Source organism: Leptinotarsa decemlineata, unplaced genomic scaffold (genome assembly GCF_025532065.1).
Source record: "Leptinotarsa decemlineata unplaced genomic scaffold, Ldec_3_MD MMD2_tig00000035_RagTag_RagTag, whole genome shotgun sequence".
In the NCBI taxonomy this organism is placed as follows: domain Eukaryota; kingdom Metazoa; phylum Arthropoda; class Insecta; order Coleoptera; family Chrysomelidae; genus Leptinotarsa; species Leptinotarsa decemlineata.
In genome coordinates, this window is record NW_027412540.1 from 20320991 (window position 1) to 20346039 (window position 25049).

Here is a 25049-nt window from a genome sequence, read left to right on the forward strand (position 1 = left end):
AAGATCTGTTTTTATATCTAACATAAAGTGAATCACTTTCATTATCTATTGATAAATTCAATCAGAATTATCATCTGTCAACAATCTCAACAAGGTTATTTCCAAGCAGTTCTAAAAAAATTTTAATGGACACATTAATAGTAACAATATATGAAAAATTGAACCAGATGTTTTCGGAAGTGTTTTCTGAGCTAGTATTTAAAAAAATATAATAATAATAATAAATAATGGGATTTATCCATTGGCATACATTGTTCGTAAAGAAGAACAAGATAAAGGGCAAAGTTCAGTCGACGCTTAACAACTTAACCTAGGGGATAGCATGTAATATATAGAAATAAAAAATAATTATCTAGTATACATTGATAAGTGAGTAGTTCATGAATCTTTGTAAAACTAAGAAAGAAACAAAGGCTATAAATTTCAAAGTGAATATTAAAAATCAATTCAGCTTAAATGAGGTAAAATATATAGCGAAACATACACAAAAGTGAGACAAAGGGAACACCATATGAGCAAGGCATAATATGAATATATCATCTATCCAGAAGACTTCAGATATGTTTTCAACTTTTTCTTCAAATTATAAATAGAGTAGTGTCTGAATTCACTGGACAGAGCGTTATATTGTTTGATAGAGTTGTACATAAAACTACGAGAAAAGCGGTCTGTCGAGTATTTTGGAATAATAAAAGTGTGACGGTTTCGTGTCCTCGAATTATTCTGAGATTTGAAAGTTTTATATATTTCCTAAATATAATTTGGCTTCTAGTAAATGTAGAACTTATGTGTATTGACGAGTAGGTGGAACGGTCAGGTTTTAGCAATCGGTAACCAACCTGACTCCTCGAACTTGGGAAATATATGGTCGAATAGAGGATGGAGAAAATATTTTCATCAATTCCTACCCAGATTTTTATTTGTTACGACCAGTTTCGGTTTATCATATGTTGAACTGAAATTTATTATTAATTTTTCTAGTGGTGAGACCAAGAAAGATAATCCTATTGTTTTGTTCAATTTCCTCCGTGAATGTTGTCTTATCATGGAAAGTGTTGAACAAATGCAGGAACTGATTCATCTGACTCGTCGAGCCGTCAAAACTCAGGAGAATATATCAACATGTCTGAAACAGAATGAAATATGTTTTCAATAACCGTTCCAGAAATTTTGATGATAATACTTTTATGCGTTCTACAAATAATAATATAAGTACCATCGCACTTGCATCATTTGGGGTGGATGTCCTACAGAACGAAATTTCATGAAAAGTCCTTTTCCACAGGATTCAGTGTGGCGGCTCCTAAGCTTGGAGCTAGCTGGTTGGATGATGACCCTCTACCTTATACCTTCTGGAATGGAATGCACTATCAATGGTGCGAAGTTGAATGAGCGGGTCAATGCTGCAAAACCTAACGGTGCCTTTCACTCCAGTAACATCAAAGCCAACTCCGCAGAAGGCTTTTATCGTTACCAGGCCAGCAGAACCACCAACACGTCAACCATTAGATCGACCAAGGCTCTTTGAAGTGTTCATAGCCCATGTATTTGAAATTGGATTTAGGAGAGTGACTAATTAATAAATACCTATAAGGCATCATCATTTCAGTATAATTGCCTCTCATATTGATTTGGTTCAGCAGTTTCGGCTAATCATTCGACTCATGTATGCTCATAGACTCATATAGGCTAATTAGGACATTATGAAATATGAAATCTTCAATTTTACTGCAATGAATTTCTGGAAGTATCTGCTTCAGAAGTTATTACTATTCTGTGATACAAGGAATAGCACATCCAATTTGATTGTCGTTTCGAGTCCATCCAACTACCTTCAGGCTTTGGTATCAACATTGAAACTTTGGAAAAGGAGCTTAGTATAGTTTCTACCTGGAATCTCGTCAGGAAGCTAACAATATTGTCGTAGAGCTTGCTTGGCTGAATGAACCTCAACATTCTGCAGAACATTCACCTTGCTTTCTGTGGATTGGGCCTCATTAACAGTTTAGATAACACTGACGAGAGAAGACTGGAAAAAATTAATATAATGAGACATAATAATGAATAATACTCATTAATATACTCACAGTCTTGAATCCAAAGAAAGAAGACAGCTGGAAATCCAAGAAGCTCCAGTGGTACTCTTTAGGAGCTTGATGTTCAAAGGCTAGAATAAGAAGTTCAAATAGAGATTCCTCTCGAGCAGTTCCACTTTTGATACCACTTCTCCACCCTTTCACCCAACACCTCCACATCACCCAAGACAGACACTAAATAAAGTCAGAAATCAATCTTGAGGTCACCTTGCCGAAAACATTCAATGTCAAACCCTCTCAATGTCACCTGGACACTTAAATAACTCTTGTCAGGGGTTTCTCTTCCATACGAAGTTCATAGGATGAGGAGAAAAAAATATGTGTCAACTTATCCTTATGATGATGACAGGACGGTATACTGGTGGGTGGTCAGCTCCACTCCTATGTGCGAACCGGTGGTTCGAACCGCAAGGCCGGACGATCGATTTTCATTTCCTATTGTCCAACCCGTATCAGGTATTAAACGTTGAAAGGTAAGACCTCATAAGTCCTCAGCTCTCACAAGTTTCGACTTTTGAGGGTTGTCGGTCGTAGGGGGGCGACAGACATTCTCAAAGCCATCCTACTGAAGGCGTTTGAGATTGCTCTAAATCAAACCTTATCAAAGTCACCCTGTATGGAAAAGGTATTCGCAAAGAAGTACGCCCCATGTCTATTTTCGCGACTGATCCTTATTTTATAAGAATTTAATAAGGTAAGGAAACCCACTCATCTTGATAATGACATCGCCAAAGGTCAATCAAAAATTGCAGGTGAAGGTAGTTTAGAAGGTCGAAAGACTTTCTCGAAACCATTCAAGGTTAAAAACATAGTCACCTTCATTATAACGACAAGGATGTTTCAAGGAAAAGTTCAGTGGAGTATTGAATTTTTAGTGAAAAGTTTTATATTTTATTTTGCTCGAGTACTGATTTAATTTCTTTGTTACTCAATTGACCTATTAGTATTTGCAACTCTAACATTGAAAACTTGAAACATCAGTATTCTTATTAAACGTTAAATCGTGTATGTTTGTAGAAATATTTAAAAGTTGAACAAGTTCGTTCTTTCAATGGGTTTTTGGGAGAAAATAGTCATCATTAAAATACATACTACGATTTTTCACGAAATTCCTGTTTAAAAAAATCATAAGAGAAAAGGTTGATTTTTTCCAACAAACTAGTGTATACGGTTTTAATGAACCTTCAATACGGAAACCGTAAAGAATCAGCTTGAAATTTAAGTGGTCCCAAACTCTTACTTAAATTTCACCTTGATAGGAGTTAATTACAACATTACTCTGATCTACCGGTTTAGTTTCTGTTTCTTTTCAGTCTCATATGATTTGAAATGATAAAATCGGATATACCAATGGGAGAGTGAAGTTTTCCCACACGCTTTTATGATCGTATGATTGGAAAAATGTAAAAAATGCATCAGCTTGTTAACCAGCTACTCTGAATAAACAGAATATGTAAAAAATTTCGATCTTACGATAACATATCAGCTCATTTGATACCTAATAGCCAAGCCCAATTAATTTGAGGATGTTCTTCGCACGTTAACAACTGAATACTATAATTCTAAGATATCTGATTCCATTACATACAGGGCGTTTCAACGAAAACTTGACCCCCCTCCCACTGTAAGTCATAAATGGACGTGTAATCGAAGCTTTCAAAGAACATGTCGATTTTTATTAATGAGGGGTGCTGCGGTCAGCGCCTACACATTAAAAAGTATTTCTTTTGAAGATCATAGGCTGTTTTGAAATTTTTATCTCTATTGGAGAAAGTATTACTTCATAACAACAGTGCCATGTTCCACAAGCGAATCACACCTTTTTTTAACGGATAAATCAAATTTCTTGGCATCATTCGTTTGATTATATTATTGCGAAGATGAACTATTTCGAATCAAGAAAATATAATATCATCTCAAAATCTACCACCTATTCAAAGAGAAAAATAAACTGTTTCAAATGTAGAACAATATCAACTTGATCTGAAAACATATTGTTTGTTTGAATTCAAAACTGTATCCCTTCAATTCGTTCATAACAAGAATTTTGTAAATCTATATACAAAACTATATTATGATCCACTGAAGATAACAGAAATTTTGTATAGAATAAACAGGGATTCTTTTAAAGAAGTATTTCATTAATTTCAGTTTGAAAAAAACTGTTTTATTTGAACATAGATATTATTGAAAAGAATTTATATTTAGTGTAATGAGAAACTAACAATTTAGAACAGAGTTGTACGCGCCAGTATGTGTTGGAAAGTGACGTTGGTATGTTGTGACTCTAAGGAGGAAGTGTTTTATGTGTCTGTAGGTAGTGCAATTCTTTTCCGATTATTTTGTATCTACCGTAATGGAACAGATTTTACAACACTGGGGTCTTATACAGTTGGAAGATATTTTCATGAGTAAGTATTGTAGTTGGATAAAATTGAGGTGTTTGGGTTACTTGAGAAAGAAACTTCGCTATATCAATAAGTACCGAATAGTACCGAAGAGAAAGTGGTAAACTTTGACAGCACCACTTAATTTTGCCCTCATTTTGCGAAAATTATATGATTGCTTCGTAATTTTTCAAACATGCATTATTACATTTGCCGAGTTCTGCAAGTGTATATTAATTTGACCTGAAAACTCCTCCACGTTGATTCAAATTCGCCAATTTCTTGTTTTGAACATATCTTTTTATCTTGTTTTATATAAGTGCATTTTCTCTAAATGAAATTTTATTTTTTTTAGACCGAATTCATTTTTTATTGAACGAAAGAGGTTGTTATAATATTATATACAAAAAATACCAAAATAGGCGCCAGTAGGTATAAAAAGCACTTACATATGACAGCGCCACTTTCTGATTTCAACATGTAAATGTTTGTTGGATTTCGAAACGTCTTTGCTTTCTGTAATTACTTCAGAAATTAATGTTTTTATGTTACTCATTGGGAACAAATTCAATATACCCTACTCAGCTTGAAATTATTTAATATATTTCCTTTAGGAATGTTAGAAATAGGTACAAATGTTACCAAACTCACTAGAGGAGAAATCAGAATTTCCATAAACGTAAAAACAGTAAATGTTTTTGCTAAATTTTTTAAAAGAAACATTTTCCATTGATAATAATAGGCAATTTTTCTGTAAAGGCTTCTGACCACTTCAAAGGGATGTGAGGTACGTCTTTTGAATTGATTATTTATTTCTGATCAGAAGGAAAGTTTAAGCATCTTTCAACTTTCTAGGAATCGTTTGTTAAACATTAAGACCTCAGACAAGTTGTCGTTCGTATACGGACAACAATTGAGTTGGCTAACGGAATAAACCCACCCAAACAGTTGTTTATTAAAAAAAGATATTTTTTTCGATTAAGTGGCAGTTGTTTTCATAGTTTCACCTTTCTAGATATTTGAAATAGTGGCTAACGATGATATGCTGATTTCTCCTTTCGTTTCAGAATCCAAGTTATGTTCCGGCAATTGTGGATAAACAAAAGCAAAATGCAGAACTTGATAGACGATAGTAATTTTTTTAATGTTATTTACCAGAATGGCATCTAGTTTTCAATACTTAATACATGGGAAATTACCAATAAATTAATTCATTTTCTTGTCTGACTTGTAATTGTTGTTTATATGCTTCGATTTTATTCCATTTGTTAATTTGCAATTTGTATTTGTATAACTGTATGATCTCACAATAGTGAGCGGTTGGAATATGACATTCAAGTGAAGATTAGCAAAGAAAATTCAGTTATCTATCACGTTTTGTTTGTTATCATATGCTTTTTCAGGATAATATTTATGATTTGCAATTGCTTCAAATAAACCAATCATAATATATAATGTATCATTTAATTTCTTTCCTTACCACTTATAGCTGTTCATATTACAGATGAGATACTTTGGATTCAAGTAACTAAAGACATGAGAGGAACAGTTTATAAACAGAAGCATAAGTTCATCTTTGATAAAGTAATTGATTATTTTGGTTCCTAATATGTTTGCAGAATTTTGCTTTGAGAAATGTTTGATGCTGAAAACAGTCAAATATTCAAAAAGCATTTGTCATACGAAGAAGATGAAGCGGAAAATGAAGAGAATGCTGTGGTCTCATCAAGACTTTGAAAAAAAGTTGATTCTCGGTCAATAGTTTTGAGATAGAATATGTAACATTTCAAAATGGAAAGTGTCATAATTTTATTCAAGATATTTTTTCTTTCTAAAAATTAAAAAAAAAAACGAAGAAGAATGAAGCAGTCAGTCACCATTGAATCTGAGTATTTTGAATTTGATATTTTGGTTAGTTTGGGGTTTTGCCATGGTCTTCTTCGGTTACAGTCTTGCATTTCAAACGTTTGGAGATGATAACGAAAGAAGACCACGGCAAAGTAAACATCCCTGTATTTTGAATTTCAATTATCAATCTCCATAGAGATACTTGCGGAAGAGAAAAGTGTGATTTGTGTTTTTCAATCATTCACTGCTGACATCAAAGTATTTTAATCAACCAAGTACCACTCTGCTCTTGAAATTATTATCATAGCGATTGCTGATGAAGATACTACCTTCATGTCATATTCATCCCCCTATGTGATCAGAAAATAAAAATGAAAATGATTATTGTCTCCATATGTATAAAAAAATTACATTATGAAATCAATACATCTGAATAAAATCAGAGTCCAGATTATTGAATCTTCTGAGAAGGAGAAGTTTTAACTTTCTACTTAACTACCTTGATATAAAAAGTGTGAAAATCTTTCAAAGAAAGGAAGGAAGCAATCAATTTTGAGAAAAATGTTCATAATAAGATGCACAGATCATGCAAAGAAGTAACTTTCAGACACAAACTGAAAGAAAAAGCCTCCTCGAAACAGCTACTTTAATTTAAACATTGAATTACACTAAAGAAAAATATTCACGAAACGAATACTTTTATATGAATACTGAATTAGACAAAAAAACACTTTTGTCTATCCAGTTTGTATTCCAAACATTCGTTATGGAATTGAATCATATATCATTCACAGAATTTCTACACAATATAGTAAATGAAAGAGGTAAAATTTCACTGACATGGAACACTGTCATCCTCACTGGTAGACATCCGAAGGTTCGCCGTGAGACACTTCCCTCATCAGCTCTTCACTTCGAAAACTGGATAACGTTATAAATAAAAACACAAAAAATGTATTAATAAAAGTTTGAATTCATGTCACTGAATGAGTTTGATCTACTCATGTCATCAATGACAATTCTTGTGCCAGCATTCATACAGTGCAGACGTGATCGACCACAGTAAAAGTGAAGTGAATAGTGCACCATCTAAGCCAAAAGGATTACCTCAAAAACCTCATTGTGAGACGAGTCCCTGATTCCAAGAATCATACTCATCATTGAGATACTGTACACCCCCTGGACGCCCCGCAGGGGCCCAAGGAGGATCCTCATGAAAAGCTCCCATTGTCCCCTGCCAGGTTCCTAGGAGCCCTGAAGGATATTCCGGAGCGATTCCACGACATCCTTGAAGAGTTGCCGCTGTCGATTAGGTAAAAGACAGCTCAGTGCCAGAGTAGGAGACCAGGAATAACTAGTTCTACCTATCCCCCAAAACTCATCAGACTCCGAACCAACCAACTGACTACCTGCAACTGTACCGGGACAACCTCACTAAGGATAACCCAACCCATACACAAAAACAGCAACGAGAGAAGACCAGTAATCCGACCAACACAGGCAAAAGCACTGTAACCATGCATTAACACCAATCATCAAAGACTAGATTGAGCTACACACAAAAACAATAATTATAATTTTTTACTCAACACAGCCCCAGAAGAGGCACTAGCCTACAGCAGGGCACCACTTAAAACACATGTTATACCAACATAAGATAAGACGATAAACTTATTCAATCGATCATCGATGACATCGTAATGACATTCATTCGCTTAAATCCAGGCCAAAGAAATTAAGTTTTGATTGAAAGGGGTACTTTTTAGGAGAGGTCAGTTTACTATCCTAAAGAAAAATTTTGAAACAGTCTTTCATTGAATGGTGTTTCAGTTTCTACACATTCCTGAATACTTTTCCGATTGTTTCGCAGAACAACCAAATAGTCAATTTAATATTCCACAATGCATTTCAGTGGAATGTAAAACTTTTCATCGCTAGGAAAGATAGGGTTGAACGCAATGAATCTCTATAAATCTAAAAGACCCAAATGGTGACAGAAACTGCATACTCGTCGAAATAGTCACAGGTAGCCACTCAGTGGTTAGTCGACGTTTAAAGCACCTCATCCCTTATTGATAACCCTTATTATCGATTCCTTCTTGGGTGGTAGGCCCATCAGACTCTTAATAGATCCGGTGGGGTGATGTAGTTGATAGCTCGACGTGGTATTTTAATTGTTATAAATTTGGAAAAGTATAACTTGTTGAAGTATGTTTTGGGTTTGAATGAATTTTGTTCGTATCTTTGATTTGGCATAGGTGTGAAATTATATTTCAGTGAGCTGTATAATATGGGAGAATATATTCAATTGAATTTTCGATCAGGACATAGTAACTTTTGTTTTGCACAAATTAATTTCAGTTCATCTTCACAATATAGTTGCCCGATGGTATACGAGTATTTGTTTGCCGTCTGCAATTATAAGAATATCTAACGGGTGAATTTTTAAGAGGTATAGGATTATATTTTCGAAACAACACGAAAAATTTGAAAAATTGATGAAATCTTTATTGGAATCGATAGAACGATCTATATAATTTAATGTTTGAAGATGATTTCATGCAAATGTTGTCCGCGGCTCCGCTTTAGATGCGCAAGGTCTAATCTTGGCAACCTCTCTCTAACATATCGACCGGTATTTCACGTATAAATGCTTCAATATTGGCTTCCAGAGCATCAGTCATTGCTGATTTATCCCTGTAGACATGAGCCTCAACATGACTCTTCAAGAAATAATCCAAAGGTGTTAAATCACACGATCTAGGCGGCCAATTGACGGGCCCCAAACGTGAGATAAACTGTTCACCGAAGGCGGCTCTTAATTGGGCCATTGTTTCGCGTGCCTTGTGCCATATGGCACCGTCTTGTTGAAACCACATATCGGTCATGTCCAATTCTTCCATCATCATTCGTCAATCATCACACGGGAGCGCTGGCCATTCACAGTAACGTTCCGGCCATTGTCGTCTTTGAAGAAATACGGCTCGATGATGCCACCGACCCATAATCCACACCAAACAGTAGCTTTTCTGGGATGCATCGGTAGCTCTTGCAATACTTGTGACTGGTCACTCCAGATGCAGCAATTTTGCTTGTTAACGTATCCATTCAACCAGAAATTCAAAAATTTGCAAGCGTTGTTCATTCGTAAGTCGATTCATGGTTGAATTATAGACCAAACTGAACAAGTTTGACAATGACACAAGACACGATTCACGTGTGATCTGTCAAACACAGTGTTATCAAGAAGATACCAGCAAAAAAATCACTTATTATATTAAAAAAACAGTACGTAGACGCTGTCTGTTCAATTAACAATCAATGTTTCTCAAAAAATACTCGTTCATTCGGAGATTATAACCAAAGAAGCCCACAGCAAAACCCGGAAACCAACCAAAACGTTGATTTTTTTGTTGAAGCTATGTTTGAGGGCTGTAGAAAAAGACCCATTGATGTAAAAATTGGAATAAATTTTATTTTCCATTCATTTGTGAACAATAGAAAATATATTCCAAATATTTAAATCGATTTGATTTCTCGTCGATGAAAGACACATTGATGTATTTGATGATTATTATTGATTATTCATCTGGTTATCCAACAATGATTGAAAAAAAAATTATTGCATGAAAAGACACTCATCAGTTAAGCTGCTCATTTAAAAATTGAACAAATGAAAATTTAATTCAAAATTAAAAAAGATTTTCAACCAAGTTACTTCACAACGTTTCGATTGTTAATATCCACAATCGTCTTTGGGTGATGACTGGTCTTTTTCTCCTAGAGATCACTATTTATCGGTCCCTGTCCCCTCTTTTCTCTCTCCGCTCCACCGGTTTAGCGGGAGACAATTGTAGATACTAAAAATAGAAACATTGTGAAGTAACTTGATCTGGAATCTTTTTCAAATTCAATTTCATCTTGTAATTGTTCAATTTTTAATTTTTTGCTTATTTTTATTTTCATTTTATTTCATTTCTTTTTACTCCTTACACCTTTTATTTTGATTATTTTATTCGTTCAATTGTAATTTTATCTCACATTTTATTGCTCAATATAATTGATATTTCAGCTATTCATTTAATTTCATTTATTCTTTCATAGATTTCAAATGATATTACATTCATATTAGACAATTGAAGTTCTAACCAGTAAACTTCATCTTGAAATATTGTCAACTAATTTCCGACAAACAATTTGAAAGATTTGTTAGTGCAATTTGATGTCCTTGATACCATCGTCAGAAGAAAAGTAGATCTGCAAGCTTTTGCAGATGACCTTTTCATCTTGACAAGATTCACGTCCGGAAGGGTAGCTTCTAATATCCTCCAAAGTACGATGAACGTTGTTCACAGTTGGTGCCTGAAGGAACAGATGTCTGTCAACCCCAGCAAAACTGTGATAATCTATTTCACCAAGAAAAGAAAATTGGACGATCTAACGCCACTTTTCCTCAATGGTGAGGTCATTTCATTTGGAACGGTGGTGAAATATCTGGGCGAAGTCCTTGATAAAACACTCACCTGGAACGCTCAATTAGAAACAGTTTTACACAAAGCCAGACTGTCCCTATTGACATGTAGAAGAATTTGTGGTGAAACTTGTTGTTCAGGTCGCAAACAAATCCATTGGATTTATATGATGATTGTTGAACCAATGATCACTTATGGTGAAACTGTCTGGTGGCCGAAAGCTTTACAGAAAACGGCCCAGGAAAAGCTCTCTGGCTCTCAGAGACAGGCTTGTCTGGCCTTCAGTAGTGCCATCAGTACCACACTGTCTAAGGCCATGGAGATCCTTCTAGATCTACCTCCTCTCCACATTCTTCCGAAGAGAGAGGCTAGATAGACTGCATATAGACTTGCGCACATTGCCAATTGCAAAAATCAATTCATTGCTGAGTGCAACAGTTTGTTGGTTGACACTGGAAGTCACATCATTCTGAAAATGATCTCTGACCTCTTGCCTCCACCTGTCAACTACGAACTGCCTTATAAAGTACTGTTCCCGAGTAGAGAGGACTGGATCCTCCAGGAAAAGGAAACATTAAAAGTAGATAGTTGTTGGTTCTCAGATGGATCAAAAACACCTACCTGTTCTGGTGCAGGTGTTTTCAGTCGCAGACCCAGGACAGATATATCAACCTGCCTATCAATCTATGCGACCGTATTTCAAGCGAAAATTTACGCTATTGAACTGTGTGCGGAGAGATTGTAAGAAACCAACCTCATACACAATTAAAATATTCTCGGACAGTCAAGCGGTGTTGCAAGTTATTGGCTCCTACCGAGCAACGTCTAAATTGATAGCAAATTGCTAAAAACGACTTAAAAAGACTCTACTCGATAGGAAGACTCAACACATTATCTCTGGTCGGGATTCTTGACCATACTGGTCTGGAAGGCAATGAGGCTGCTGACTCCCTTGCGAAGGAGAGTGCTGCAAGCAGCTTCATCAGACAGAATCTTTCAAGATTAACTCACTCCAAGACTTTTATTCGCCCTTCGAAGCTTGATACCAAACAGTTGTAGCACTACTATAGGGATGAACTACGATATCTAGCAAATTATTGTTCGGACAACCATTCTGTTGGAAATAAAAATTTGTTATACTCGCCTATGATGTAACTCTGGGATGTTGACGTTTTGGGAAATGCATGCGTTATGATTTACTAGATTTCGTATTCATCTTTCGTTTTCTCAAAATGCTTTTTTGGTATATACTAAATTATTTCTAATTCGAAAGACTGTTATAGTATTTGAGAACCAGTTCAATATTCTCGAGTTGACAGAGCAGAGCAATAACAGATCTTATACTTTCGACTATGCTGTTATTCCTGCAATAAAAACCTTTCGTTCAGGCTAAATATTAGAGTAGGTAGAAATACGGCCTCGCCAAGTCGGTTCTGTTGGAGTTAAAATTTAAAACGCAATTTTGAGAAGAGTAACCTTTGAATTACCCGTTCGAACGAGCCGGACTGATTTGTTTCCATGTAGAATAGTCCAGGAAAGTAGAATGAAAGTACCTTATGTTATTCCGTTTCTTTCATCCGATCAATTTTCTCTCAGATCAGTAGGCTGACATTTTGTATTTAACGAGTCAGTCAGAAATGCCATTAATTTTCGCAAATAAAAATAGTAGCCACACCTTTGAACCAATCACAGTTGCACAGATACATAATTCACAGATGAGGAAATGTATTAATTTGTTCTTATGATGTACTGTTTGGAACCTTTGGTATAGTAATGAATATTACTGGAGTTTTTTCTCGACACTAAATCGTTATTTTTAACACCTCGACACGTGTTTCGATCACCAAGTGATAATATTCAAGAGGAAGATAAAACTGGAAACTTCGCGAAACTAAAGCTATTTATGCTATACAGATATACCATACAGGTATACTACCCATACAGGTATACCACCCTGAATTAATTTTACAATCAGCCTTATCTATTAGTTTACAATATATTCTTATGTAATGTTTAAATGTTATAGCTATATGTAAAACAATTTTCTTGTTAACTGAAAGGGAGATAGGTATATCCTACGTAACAATTTGTCGAATTCTTAATAAGCATAAATGGCATCCCAACAAGTTCTACTGTGTCCAACATTTGAGGACATATATGGACTGATGAGGAAGGGGGTTTATAAATTGCTGTCAGCTCAACTTTTTTCAAACCATACAGGAGTAATGTAAATCGTATTGCCTCACAAAAACCAATTTTCACTAATTCATATCTGTTTTGGATTGAACTTTTCACGTAAATCATAATACGATGTTCTGATTCAACTATTCATAGTCATAGATTGAATCAGATTTTTGAATAAAATATAATGAGGGGTCCCAATTCCATCATGTTTCTGTTAAAATAATCAAAGGAAACAAATAAATGGAGGAACAAAAACAAAATGATAAGGAAGCCAATGCAAAACTTTCTCTTTAATAAAAATAAAAATTCATGAGCATTCATATGATTTCATTAATTTCAGACAATCCCAAAAGTGAAGATAACTTCTTACCAAACCACTATTGAGAATGTTCATAGACATAGACATAGACATAGACATAGACATAAATTGTTCTTTGATTACATTTGTAATGAATTATGACAAAATACCGTTTTCACATCATTTGTGGAATATTCAACTTAAATTTTTTGCAAAACATGTTTCATTTACGGACACCGTAAATATAGAAGAAAAACATGCAATATAATTACATGTTTGTTGAAAAACTACATTGTTAGAGAATAAAACAAAAATTGAATAGTCAACAATATGATGAGAAAAACACTACTTGTCGGGTCTGGTGCAAATGAGCCATTTCCACTGTCCGTATTGTTATTTCTGAAATCTGGAAGGCCAGCAACTACTGTGCTTTCAATTCCACAGTGATCCTCACCACGTACTATTTTGAAGAAACCATTTGTACCCCAATCTTCATTCCAAGAATTTGCAATCAACCAATAGGAAACGTTTTTTTCAACTCCCCATCCAATTATTTTACCAGCATGTAATCCTACGAACTTGGAGTAATTTGACTTTCGGTATACTCCTGAAATAGAAATTATTATAAAAGTATATTCATCACTGAATAATTTTACAACATTCTGGTAATTTGGCTTTTTTTTTCACTTTCTATGATTCTGATAGATCGATGTAGATGTTTTATCGTTTTTCGTAAACTATACCAATTCAATCTCCATTTGGAGATCAAAAGGTGTAGTTTATGGACTTACTATGGATAATCAGCAAGTGACGACCGAATCAATCTGAAATAAAAGTTGACGTTTTAAACGACCAAACACTATGTAGCATAGTATAATATTGGGTAATGAGCACAACGTGTTGGTCAAGATTTTGTGTATCTTCGAGATCTCATATTGATATTCAATGAAGAATATCATGATGAGAATAATTTAGTGAGTTTGAAAATTGCATATGTTCAAAGACCATGATGGGTTTTTTCTCCATTTTCTCCATCGCAAGTTGTAGAATACACTCAATATGAAAGATTTGATAACTTGTAAGACCGCTGTAAAGTTCTATAAGCTATTTCATGACAAAAAACAATCCTGCCAAAGGCAATTAGATAGTCAAGAGATCATTTAATGTTTGATAGTAGATGCAGAATAGCCGAAGGTCCAGCTCGAACAGAAATCTTATTTTAAATCTTATATGTGTTTTATGGATCTGGAGAATTCTCGATCAAACATGCATAAATTACATAGTCAACGACATTCTTCATTGTATTCTGCAATGAGAATGATATCGGTAGCGTTTTGTGTTGGTGTTGCTCGGAAATTTGGTTGTTGCAATGTTTTTTTTAATAAGTACCTAATATGTTTGATGGTTTTCAAGATAGTAATATTACTAATACGAATAAAATACTTTTTGAGCCCTGAAGAAGAATTTGATTGAATTCGAAACGTTGATGTCGGAATAGGTCAATTGAGGATAAGCCTATGGCGAGAAGCGCTTACTACGCAACGTCTGCTGCAGGCAGCCAGTGATGCAATTGAACCCGAGTTTGTGTTTAATAAACCATACAAAATACAATTTGTATGGGATATGGGATATGTATGATGGGATATGTATGAGATACCAAGGCTGGTATCTCAATCGGCACAAAATAAATAACCAGAAAAGCAATTTCTGGCGAAAACATAACAATCTAAACTGTTAATAGACGAACTCTATTAGCCTTGAACAGACGTGTTACCTCAGGGCTAGTACTAAAGTGCCACCAACAATCAGCGGAAGCCTCGGTAGACTGGCACAACAGGAGTAAAGGTGATCGCATTACCGACTCTTTAGCCAAAGAAGCGACTAGACTAAGAATTTCAGGACCCAGTGATACCTACGGCCTGATAAGTTCGACAATTGCGGAACTAGCCAAACGTCACACCCATGCTCAATCCCTAAAGAGATGGGATGGAATCAAAGGATGTAGTCTGGCGACCCTGAAAAGCTGGCGCCGAAGAAATATCTGGCGATTACCAGGAAAAACCTATGCGTAATATTAGGATTACTGACTGGCCACTGTCAACTAAGGAAACACCTCAATATTATGGGGCTTTTGGACACACCTCTATGTAGGATGTGTGAACAGGAAGATGAAACTGTCAGGCATGTCTTATGCGAGTGTTCGGAGTTATCGTCAATAAGAGAGTGTGTGTTCGGCGAGTCTTGGCCTACACCTGCCGATATGAAGGAGAGGTCTGTCCACCTTCTTGGAAAGGGCAGGATGGACGATGACATAGGAGGACAACTCCTCATGTGGCCTATACTCACCCTCCCTACTCTACAGATAGTTAACTGATATCGGTATTATATGCTGAATGGATTCTAACAGAAACATGTATGTCCCAAGAAAATCTATAGAAAATCTTCATTTGGTTAAATTGGAATATGTCATAGAAATTATCAAGTTTCCAAAGTTCTTATTATTTCATTCCATCGAGGTCAAGATCTTTCATTGATCTTTACCAGGTGCATGCGAGGAAAAATCATAGTTCTCAACGACCTACCTCATATGAAAGATTTCAGTTGATAAATATTTTTCTGAGGCGGCCTGAACTGAGAAATGAGTATTCGAAATGTATCACGGGATATTTAGTGATATGTAACATTCTAAATACTTGGACTGCTACATTTGATTTGATGAAATAGATATTTCGAAATGAAATTTCGAAAAGGTACACATTTTGTTCACAGTCAGCAATGAAAGGATTCAACTAAATTATTGAATCTGATAACCAATATTACGATATTTCCTTCCACCAAAGTTTTTTTTGCCAATTTTCTGTTCTGTTACTCTTCATCACTACCCCTGTTTCGTCCAAATAAAATATTTAAGTTCTGAAGAAGAGCTTTGGAAGATGCCAGTGGTAATGTTAATTACCTTCTCTTCATCCGCTACATGTGATTGAAGTATGTTAATGTTTCAAGAAAACACAGTTTCGAATTGAAAATGAGCAATCTAATATGGTAGCCTAAAAATCAGCATACCTCGATTTCTTGAATATAATATTATCTTTGGATTTTTCACATTGGAAAGAACAAATTCGCATTCAATTCTGGAAAAATCATCATGATGATAAATCCATGAATATGGTCTCTATAGATCGAGACAAAGGTTACTGCACTGTTCAAAATAATTTATAAAAAATTTTTTTTGTTTTAGAAAATTTGGCGTCAAAAAATGTCTCATCATATTTTTAACTTACCTGATTTATAGCTAAATAGGTCTGAATAAACTTCTAAAGTCGCTGCCACTGGTCCATTCGTCATTATCTCCAATTGAATATCTTTTTCATAACCTATAATAGTGTAGGGCTTGTGTCCATAAGTTTTCTGAGACGTGTAGTTGAGGGTAATGTCATCACATTGCCGTTTGCATTGAGGAGTTTCAGCAATGTATGTACAATTTTTATAAATTCCTGTCTTGTTATGTTCACATGGGGCAATTGAATAAGCTACGCACCCCTGAAAATTGTGCATGAGGTTATAGAGAACGATTATATAACATTTCTAAATTCAGTTTTAGTTCAAATTTCATAGAAAGTAGATAGAAAAGTGAATAGGTCCACTGCGACCAACGATGGTTCATTATGATTCCCACATATTCAAATTCGACCAAATAATCCCAATTCTTCAACGAAGTCAAATACTCCATTTGATGTGTGATCTTTCAGGTTAGCTGGCAAAAATAGGACTCTACTGGAATCTGAAAAAAGAATTCGGTTCGTGACGGCAGATCAGACACGAAATATGTGCTCAACTGAAAAAATAAATAATCTAGTGAAGACCTAATCAAGGGTCAATCTCCGACTACCTTCTTTAGGCAGATGGGCAACATAAATATTTTCCAGGAAGACGTCCTTTCATGTAGTAACTGCACCCACCAGCCGGAAGACGCTCTTCTAAGGTAACTCGTAGCGATCCAGTCCAGAATGTGCAGCTCTGGAACGGTACCTTTGGACCATCATTTGAAAAATCCTCTATGACCAAATAAACCCAGCTCCTTAACGAAGCCGATTAGTTTGTATAATAAGTGGCATTTCAGGTCACAAAGTGTTGTTTCATCATTTTCCAAACAGAGGCGACACACACTATCTTCCGACAGTTCGACTCTCTGTATAAGATGATTCAAATGACAGTGACCTGTAAGAAGACCTGTTAGACATCGTAGTTCATCCCTACTGTAGTCCAACAACTATTTGGTATCAAGCTTCGAAGGGTGAATAAACACCTTGGAGTGAGCCATTCCTGGAAGATTCTGTCAGAAGTCCATAATTTTTTTTGCCATCCAGATGTTCAAAGTTTGTTTGGCAGAGCCTAAAGCGATGCCAATGACTGGTTCTGATGAAGCTGCTTGCAGCACCCTCCTTTGCAAAGGAGTCAGCAGCATCATTGCCTTCCAGGCCAGTATGGCCAGGAATTCAGACCAGAGACAATCTGTTAAGTCTTTCCATCGAGGAGAATCGTTTTTGGCAATTTGCTACCAATTAAGACGTAGTTCGGTAGAAGCCAAGAGCTTCTAACGCCAAGATAATGTTTATTGACTTTTGTATGAGGTTGGATTCTTTTAATCTTTCCGCACACAATTCAATAGGTGAGCAACTTTTTCATATGCGGGCATCTGCAAGTCAATTATAACAGACGTAACATTGAATTCAGAAATGCCCTTTGCTTTTCCGCCTTTCGTTTGGGTGAACCGTCGTTTGAGCATTAGCATCTGCTAACTATCTTGAAAGGAATTCGCTTCCTCTTTGCTGATCAAGAATTCAATCCAAGTACTTGTGATGCACTGTTTGGAACATTTGATGTAGTAATGAATATCACTGGAGTTTTTTCCCAACACCAAACACTTATTTCAACACTTCGAAACGTGTTTCGATCACCATGTGATCATCTTCTAGAGGAAGATCAAACTGATCTTTTCTAATCCAAGGTAGATTCATAAAATATCCTGGTCTTGAGGAAGCAATCAGTTGCTTCTTAATTGCACCACCTAGCGTCCTTGGTTTGTTAACAGAATCAAAAGGATGAGGCGTTATTTAGGAGGACTTCCACCTCGATAGGTAGCATCCTACACGACAGGCAATTTCAGAGTTTGTTCACCTCAGTTTGAATGTTGTTTTAAATATTTCTCACAGATAAAACTGTCTAACTGTCTACTGTATGCAACATCATTCATTATAAACACAACTTATTTAAAATCTTCTCTTAAATCTTGAATGGATGATTCAGACATGTTTAACTATTATAAACCCACTTTCAGCGCCGCATTTGCTGACTTGGGGAGATTGTTCTGTGATCGATATGACCAGATTACAAGCAAATCAGTTCTGATTTTCCTAATTCTTTCCGAAGGTTTTTCGATACACAAAAGAACTAACAACGGCTTCAATTTCTTCTTTTTGAAAAATTCATCCTAACGCAGATTATTCTTTGTCAAGGCTTTTCTTTGTATTACTGAAACTGTAGACACGATTAGTTACAGTCTTGAAGATTCTCTTCTTGATAGATTGGTGGAGAATGAATTAGTAATTCAGTACGGTAGGCCTCACACTACTGGGGTGTTGCAGAAAGGCCGTCAATTCAGTGTTTGTCTAATCACATAGTAGTCTATGCATGTTGCCTATGACTGATGAAAGAAGCGATCTTCTCGATCACAGTGGGTTTAATGGACTGACGCCTATCAGAAAACAACTATTTCCCTGGCTAATACCACGAAGGGCGTTGAATTATATCCGACAGGCGTCAGTGCAGGAATCTTCACAGAAAATTTCCTGCATATACAAAGGGCAATACAACTGAAAGAGTCAACCTTCAATTCTGGAACGGGCACACTTGCAGACCGGTTTCGGGCTTATTAGCCACTCATCAGTGCAAGCTAGTGTGACCGTTCCAGAATTGAAGGTCGACTCTTTCAGTTGTATTGCCAATTGCATATGCAGGAAATTTTCTGTGAAGATTCCTGCACTGACGCCTGTCGGATATAATCCAACGCCCTTCGTGATATTAGACAGGGGAGTAGTTGTTTTCTGATAGGCGTCAGTCCATTAAACTTACTGTGTAGGTATATCGAGACTGGTTTGAACGTTTGAAGTTAATTTGCTTTAGATTTAAACCCCTGAAGCTCAGGAAGTACTGGGGCCTAAATGATCTGAAGAGGATTCTGAGTTGCTTTGATGAGATTCATATAACTTTTTTGGCCATATGATCTGAAAAAATATTCATGTTTCAGCAGCAGATAGTTAGTACTCACGTCATATCTCTCGTAGTTCCCGCCAGTGACTATACCGTCAGTATTCCAATACATCCAAGCTTGAGCAATAAATCCTCCATTGCATCCTTTTCCACATTTCATCCCGCAACAAGCCAATAAATCTTCAGCAGATACAGAAATTTGCTTTGTTTGATTAGAAGCAATACAAAGCCTATCGGACATTGCCTCAACGGATGCGAATGCCTGTAATGATAAAAATTATTTTTACACCGAATAATCAGGCAAATATGTGGCTTCAGTACTGAACCCTTGATTTCTATGAACTGAAAAAATATTGTTTTCAATATGATTGGTTTGTAGACCACACTGTTTATAGTTCACTATTTATTTGATACTAGGATAGTCCCAGAAGTACATGACCTGACCTAGAGATGGCGGTTTGTTTGAGAAATGTCACTGTATTGAAAATTTCACAATCTATGTAGTATATGTTTCAAGTTTGAAGACGCTGCGTTGATTAGTATCTGTTTGGGAGTCATTAATGGCGAATGTTTTCGATGAATTTGTGAAAATGGAGAAAATTGGTCATCGCTATTTGATTTTGAAACATTACAGAAAATTAATTAATAAAATGAACAATATGAAGAAATATTTTTCTTCAGGATGAATAATTGAAGAAACGAGTAAATGTTAAAAACATTTACTCGTTACTCACTACGAGTAAATGTTAAAAACATTTACTCGTAGTGAGCAGTTTGCGAGATGACTTTCATTTGCTGCTACTTGCTGCTTATTCAGAAAAAAAAATTACCAGCAAAAATCCTCCTTATTCATACCATAAAATAATATTCAGATCGGATGTACATTACCTGAATATCCGATACAAATCAACGCTTACTCCACCAAGTTACCTCTCTTTAAAGGTTCATTTTTTATTATGTAACTTGTGCTAATGAATAGGATTCCACGTGGTTATAAACATCTTTAATTTTATTCAAGAAACACATTAAGAATGAAATTATGAACAAAATGCATGCATCAGAAATGAATTGAAGCATTAATAAAAAAACTGATCCTAATAACAACACCAGTATCTCACATTAGTAAACGTTCTTTTGTGCACCTACTTGACATGCACGTTTTGTGGTTGAGTGGAAGAAAAAGTCTCTTCTGCCGACTAGACTTGACCTCTGTCTTTTGACTGACAATATTTTCTCTATATTCTCTATATATTTTGTATTGTCATATTCTTACGTATTTATATAATTTGTATTTCAGTCAATAAAAATGATTATTATTTTGTTTTCAACCATAGTTTCCGCTGGTCAGGCCCTACCCCCCGAAGCCTCGATACATTCGGGAGGGCGCGCCAGCATTATCAACCAACAACCACTCCCCACACCTTGGGGTAGGTGGTCATTGGGTCCGAGAATTATGTGCACTGAGCAAGCGCAGTGAGCCAAGAATGACAGCCTTCTGCATCTGTCCTGCTAAGATTTCTGCCTTAGTGCGGCAAGCGGCAAGCCAGTATGATTTTGAGATTCGAGAGTAGAGAGGGCATCATTCCTCCAAAGACTCCAATAATCAGAGTAACCATCTTGACAGAGTGGTCTGTCATCACGCGACTGCGGTACGCTAGGGTGTTGAAAACACCATCATGGTAAGCCATGATGAACCTCTCAGTTCCCTACTTCAGCCCACTCGATCTGAGTGAAGCAAAATTCAGGCGCTTTGATGAACCAAGGTCTCCAATGTTATTGAAGAAGACTCCATGCATTGTGTTTCCTTGTGTTTCTGCAGTAGTCAGAAACACAAGGCGGTTTTTATATGAACTTTTTGCTGAACGGGTTTCAACTCAGTGACAGAGTTGTGGTAACCTCGTTCATTGTCGAAAACTATACCGAGTTCATCAGCTACTCGGGCAGCTGGCCTGAAGAGAAATGCTCCAATTCCTGCTATCTCATGGTCACGGACTATGCAGAGTCCGGATCTGAACTCCTGACGACTTTACAGGCTGTAACCCGTACCATTATATCATGTCGACACTCCAAACTTCAAAGTCCACGGCCTCCCTGTTGTCGGGGGAAGTACAACCGTGGAACGGACGATTTGGGATGCAAACTCCTATAAAGATGCATCATTTCTCGAGTCTTTACGTCGAGTTGATGCAGCTCCTTGCGAGTCCACTCCACTACTCAAAACGAGTAGAGTAAGACAGGGACGGAAAGCATATTCATTTCAGCAACTTTGTTCTTTCCCGACAATTTCGATGACCTGATCTGTCGAAGTTTGTGCTGATACTTGCCGCGGAGAGAGTTTTTTACTGCTGTTAACTCTTGTGAGTGGCGTTGTTTCACCCCGAGGTAAGTATACGTCTCTCCGGCATCCAGATGGTGTAGGATGCTTCCATCTACGAGCTGCACATCCTCTCCGTAGTCCCCGCATCGTCCGTTCCACGGTTGTACTTCCCCCGACAACAGGGAGGCCGTGGACTTATGAGTTTGGAGTGTCTACATTACAGAATGGTTCTGGATACAGCCTGTAAAGTCGTCAGAAGTTCGGATCCCCTTCTCTGCATGGTCCGTGACCATGAGAGAGCAGGAATTGGAGCATTTCTCCTTAGGCAGCTGCCCGAGCAGCTGATGAAGTCGGGGGAGGTTTATATTTCATTTTTTTTTTTCCACCGTAGTGTGCGCTGGTCAGGCCCTATCCCCCGAAGCCCCGATACATTCGGGAGGGCGCGCCAGCATAATCAACCAATGACCACTCCCCACACCGTGGGGTAAGTGATCATTGGGTCCGAGAATCATGTGCCCTGAGCAAACGCAGTGAGCCAAGAATGACAGCCTTCTGCATCTGTGCGGCTAAGATTTCTGCCTTAGTGCGGCAAGCCGGTATGATTTTGAGATTCGAGAGTAGAGAAGACATCATTCCACCAAGGACTCCAACAATCAGAACGACCATCTTGACAGAGTGATCTGGATAGAGTCTGCGGAGTTCGAAGAGAAAATCTCGATATTTTATCCGTTTTTCCTCCTCTTTTCTGACGATATTCGTCTCGCCAGGAGCTGAAAACTCCACGACAAATATCGTTTTGGTCTGGTGGTCGAGAAGGACTACATCAGGCTTATTAGCTTGTATGAGCCTGAGGGTGGGGAACGAATAGTTCCAATAAATTCGGCACTTCTCGTTCCCCACTACGGATTCAATATCCCCGGAGCGTAGGGCAACACCGGTGTCTCGTCAATACCGTAAGAGTGCCGCAGATGGTAATATATATTTCATTATCATTATTATTATTGTTATTATTACTCGTTATTTGGCCTTCTTGCTCATTCATTTGAATGTTGTAACTCATTAACGATAATTTAGAAAAAATGTGTGTGTGTGTGTCAATATATTGTCTTCACATTAAAAAAAGGAGAGCCAACTTATGCTTCAAATTTTTTGTCAATAATACTTTTCTGTCGAATGAAAGGTACAAATATTCAATTTGAAATACGATACTAAGGTTAATAACATGTACTGTCACCATGCATGGGCTACCTATAAAAACTGCCATCCACTTACCCAGCATGCTCCACAGTTGGCTTGATCTCTTATCGTCCTTATGGATTCGCAGTTACTCCATTTTTTACGCGAATCAAAACTAACAGGGACAGTTGTATTCTTATCAACCTTGCTTGGATAAACTGTTTTGAGCTGAATAGAAGGTTTTCCAGGTAAAACTCCCAGAAGACGTTTAACATCGGAAAATTTCACAGATTTGTGGAAGTTCCTACCTGCTTTCCACGATAAGTTGAGTTTATTTATATGTTCGATGAACTCATCAGAGAGAGGATCTGGTATATCTTCAGCGTATGTTGCCAGAATGAAGAGTATGAATACTGATAATTTCATTTTAAAAGGAGAAAATGTCACTAGCAAAAATCACTTGATAACGATTTGACGAATTTTTGGTATACTGATCGATCGTAACTCGGAATCGAGTCACAATCACATTATCACTTAGCCTATACTATTATTTCATTATTGATAAGAACTCAAGTGGGTGACATCAGAAATAGAAATTTCCAAAATATTGTCCGAGAAATAGTTTTTGACTCAAATAGGCTTTGTAAAAGATTCATCGAAAAATTTCGAACAATAATTTTTCAACTAGGTTTCAAATAAACGAAATAAACGATCTCTTTCAGAGTTTCATTGAAAGTTTTTGTACGAATTGGATCACTGTGGGATTCCCAGAGGATAAAATGTGAGTATATGCTCTAAGGGAAAGATACCATTCGAGTGAATACAGGTGTAACTGTTTTAATGAATACAGGAATGTACGATAAATAGCATTTCTACCACTAATATGAGAAAAATAACATAGTAAAGATAAATACTATAAATTATCTCATCTGATTGTCAACGTAGACATAGTCAATACTACGAGTGATATAGCATTAATGATAAAAAAAGATTTTGGCTTCTTCACTTCCTCATCTTCATATGAAAAATTGTGGGAGGCCTCCAAAGAAAAAGGTGAAACAATTAAGTTCAAAAAAAGATGCACGTCACTCAGTCGGGACCCGACCTTCGAGATTCTGAGAAAAACGAAGCTTCTTATCCGTTCATCAAGTCTTGAAGAGAACACGAAAGAGGTCATTCGAAAATGTGAAGCCTTTTCGCCATTTTTATATGGTTTACCAAAAATACTAGACTTGACGAAGTCATGCTTTGAGCTAGACTTCGCCAAGGAGTACCAGAATCTCCTGTAACCTATTTTCATTTTCAAATGTATCTTTGTATTGTTTTTTTTTGTATTATCAATAAAGCCGATTTATTATTATTATTACTTCAAGATAATGTGCCACTTAGACCTATCGTAAATGCGATAGGTTCTGGCCTATCCCGTGGGTTGGGCTAACTATCAGGCGCGTCTTCAGGTGGCGGATAGGGGAACGGCCAGGGGACTGGAGGCCCTGTCCAGAAAGCCAATGCGACCTTACGGACGGGGTAGCCGGACTCCTGGTCAGTGGCAGAATTTAGCAGGGGGATGGAAACTAAAACTTTCCAAAAGCCTAACCAAGCTAATGTGTAAGGAATCGTGCCGACAGTTCAATGACCACAGGGTGATATGCGGTCACGAAGGATCCCCTTGGAGAACTGGGCGAAACCTCATTGTAATCAGCCTACCTCTGGTAATACGAAGCTCTGCCAGAGGTGACCAGCTCTTCCCTTGCTACTCGTGGAAAAACACATGAATGAAACAAACACAGAAACAGAAACAACAAAAACCAATCCCGAGGCTGCACAGAAGTGCTCACCTCAATCTAAGGCGGTGGCTGGGGATGAACATTAATGTCCACTCCAATCTACCTCTTGGAATGAGGCTGGACATTGCAGATCACCTCGTGATGTAATACAAAGGCCAATGCGTAAGCGTTTGCGGCATCGAGGCCAAAAGGAGGAAAATAGAGAAAGAGGCAG

At 36.9% G+C, this 25049-nt stretch overlaps 1 protein-coding gene across 1 annotated transcript; it reads right to left on the minus strand.

Annotated features, from left to right (window-relative positions):
• Positions 1-13399: 13399 nt before the first annotated feature.
• Positions 13400-23561, minus strand: LOC111506935 (cathepsin B). Its single transcript, XM_023162157.2, has 4 exons — positions 23145-23561; positions 19614-19817; positions 16567-16825; positions 13400-13892 (listed from the first exon to the last, which is right to left on the minus strand). Exons 1-4 carry the CDS (start codon positions 23472-23474, stop codon positions 13573-13575), a joined length of 1113 nt encoding a protein of 370 aa, XP_023017925.2. The 5' UTR covers positions 23475-23561; the 3' UTR covers positions 13400-13572.
• Positions 23562-25049: the final 1488 nt, after the last annotated feature.

Bases quoted from the DNA above. Each gene is read 5' to 3' on its own strand.
- LOC111506935 (XM_023162157.2), bottom strand. From the start codon at position 23,474: ATGAAATTATCAGTATTCATACTCTTCATTCTGGCAACATACGCTGAA. The intron at 16,826-19,613 runs GTGAGTACTAAC...CACAATTTTCAG, and splicing joins GGAACTACGAGAGATATGAC to GGGTGCGTAGCTTATTCAAT. The intron at 13,893-16,566 runs GTAAGTTAAAAA...TTTCTATTTCAG, and splicing joins CCTATTTAGCTATAAATCAG to GAGTATACCGAAAGTCAAAT.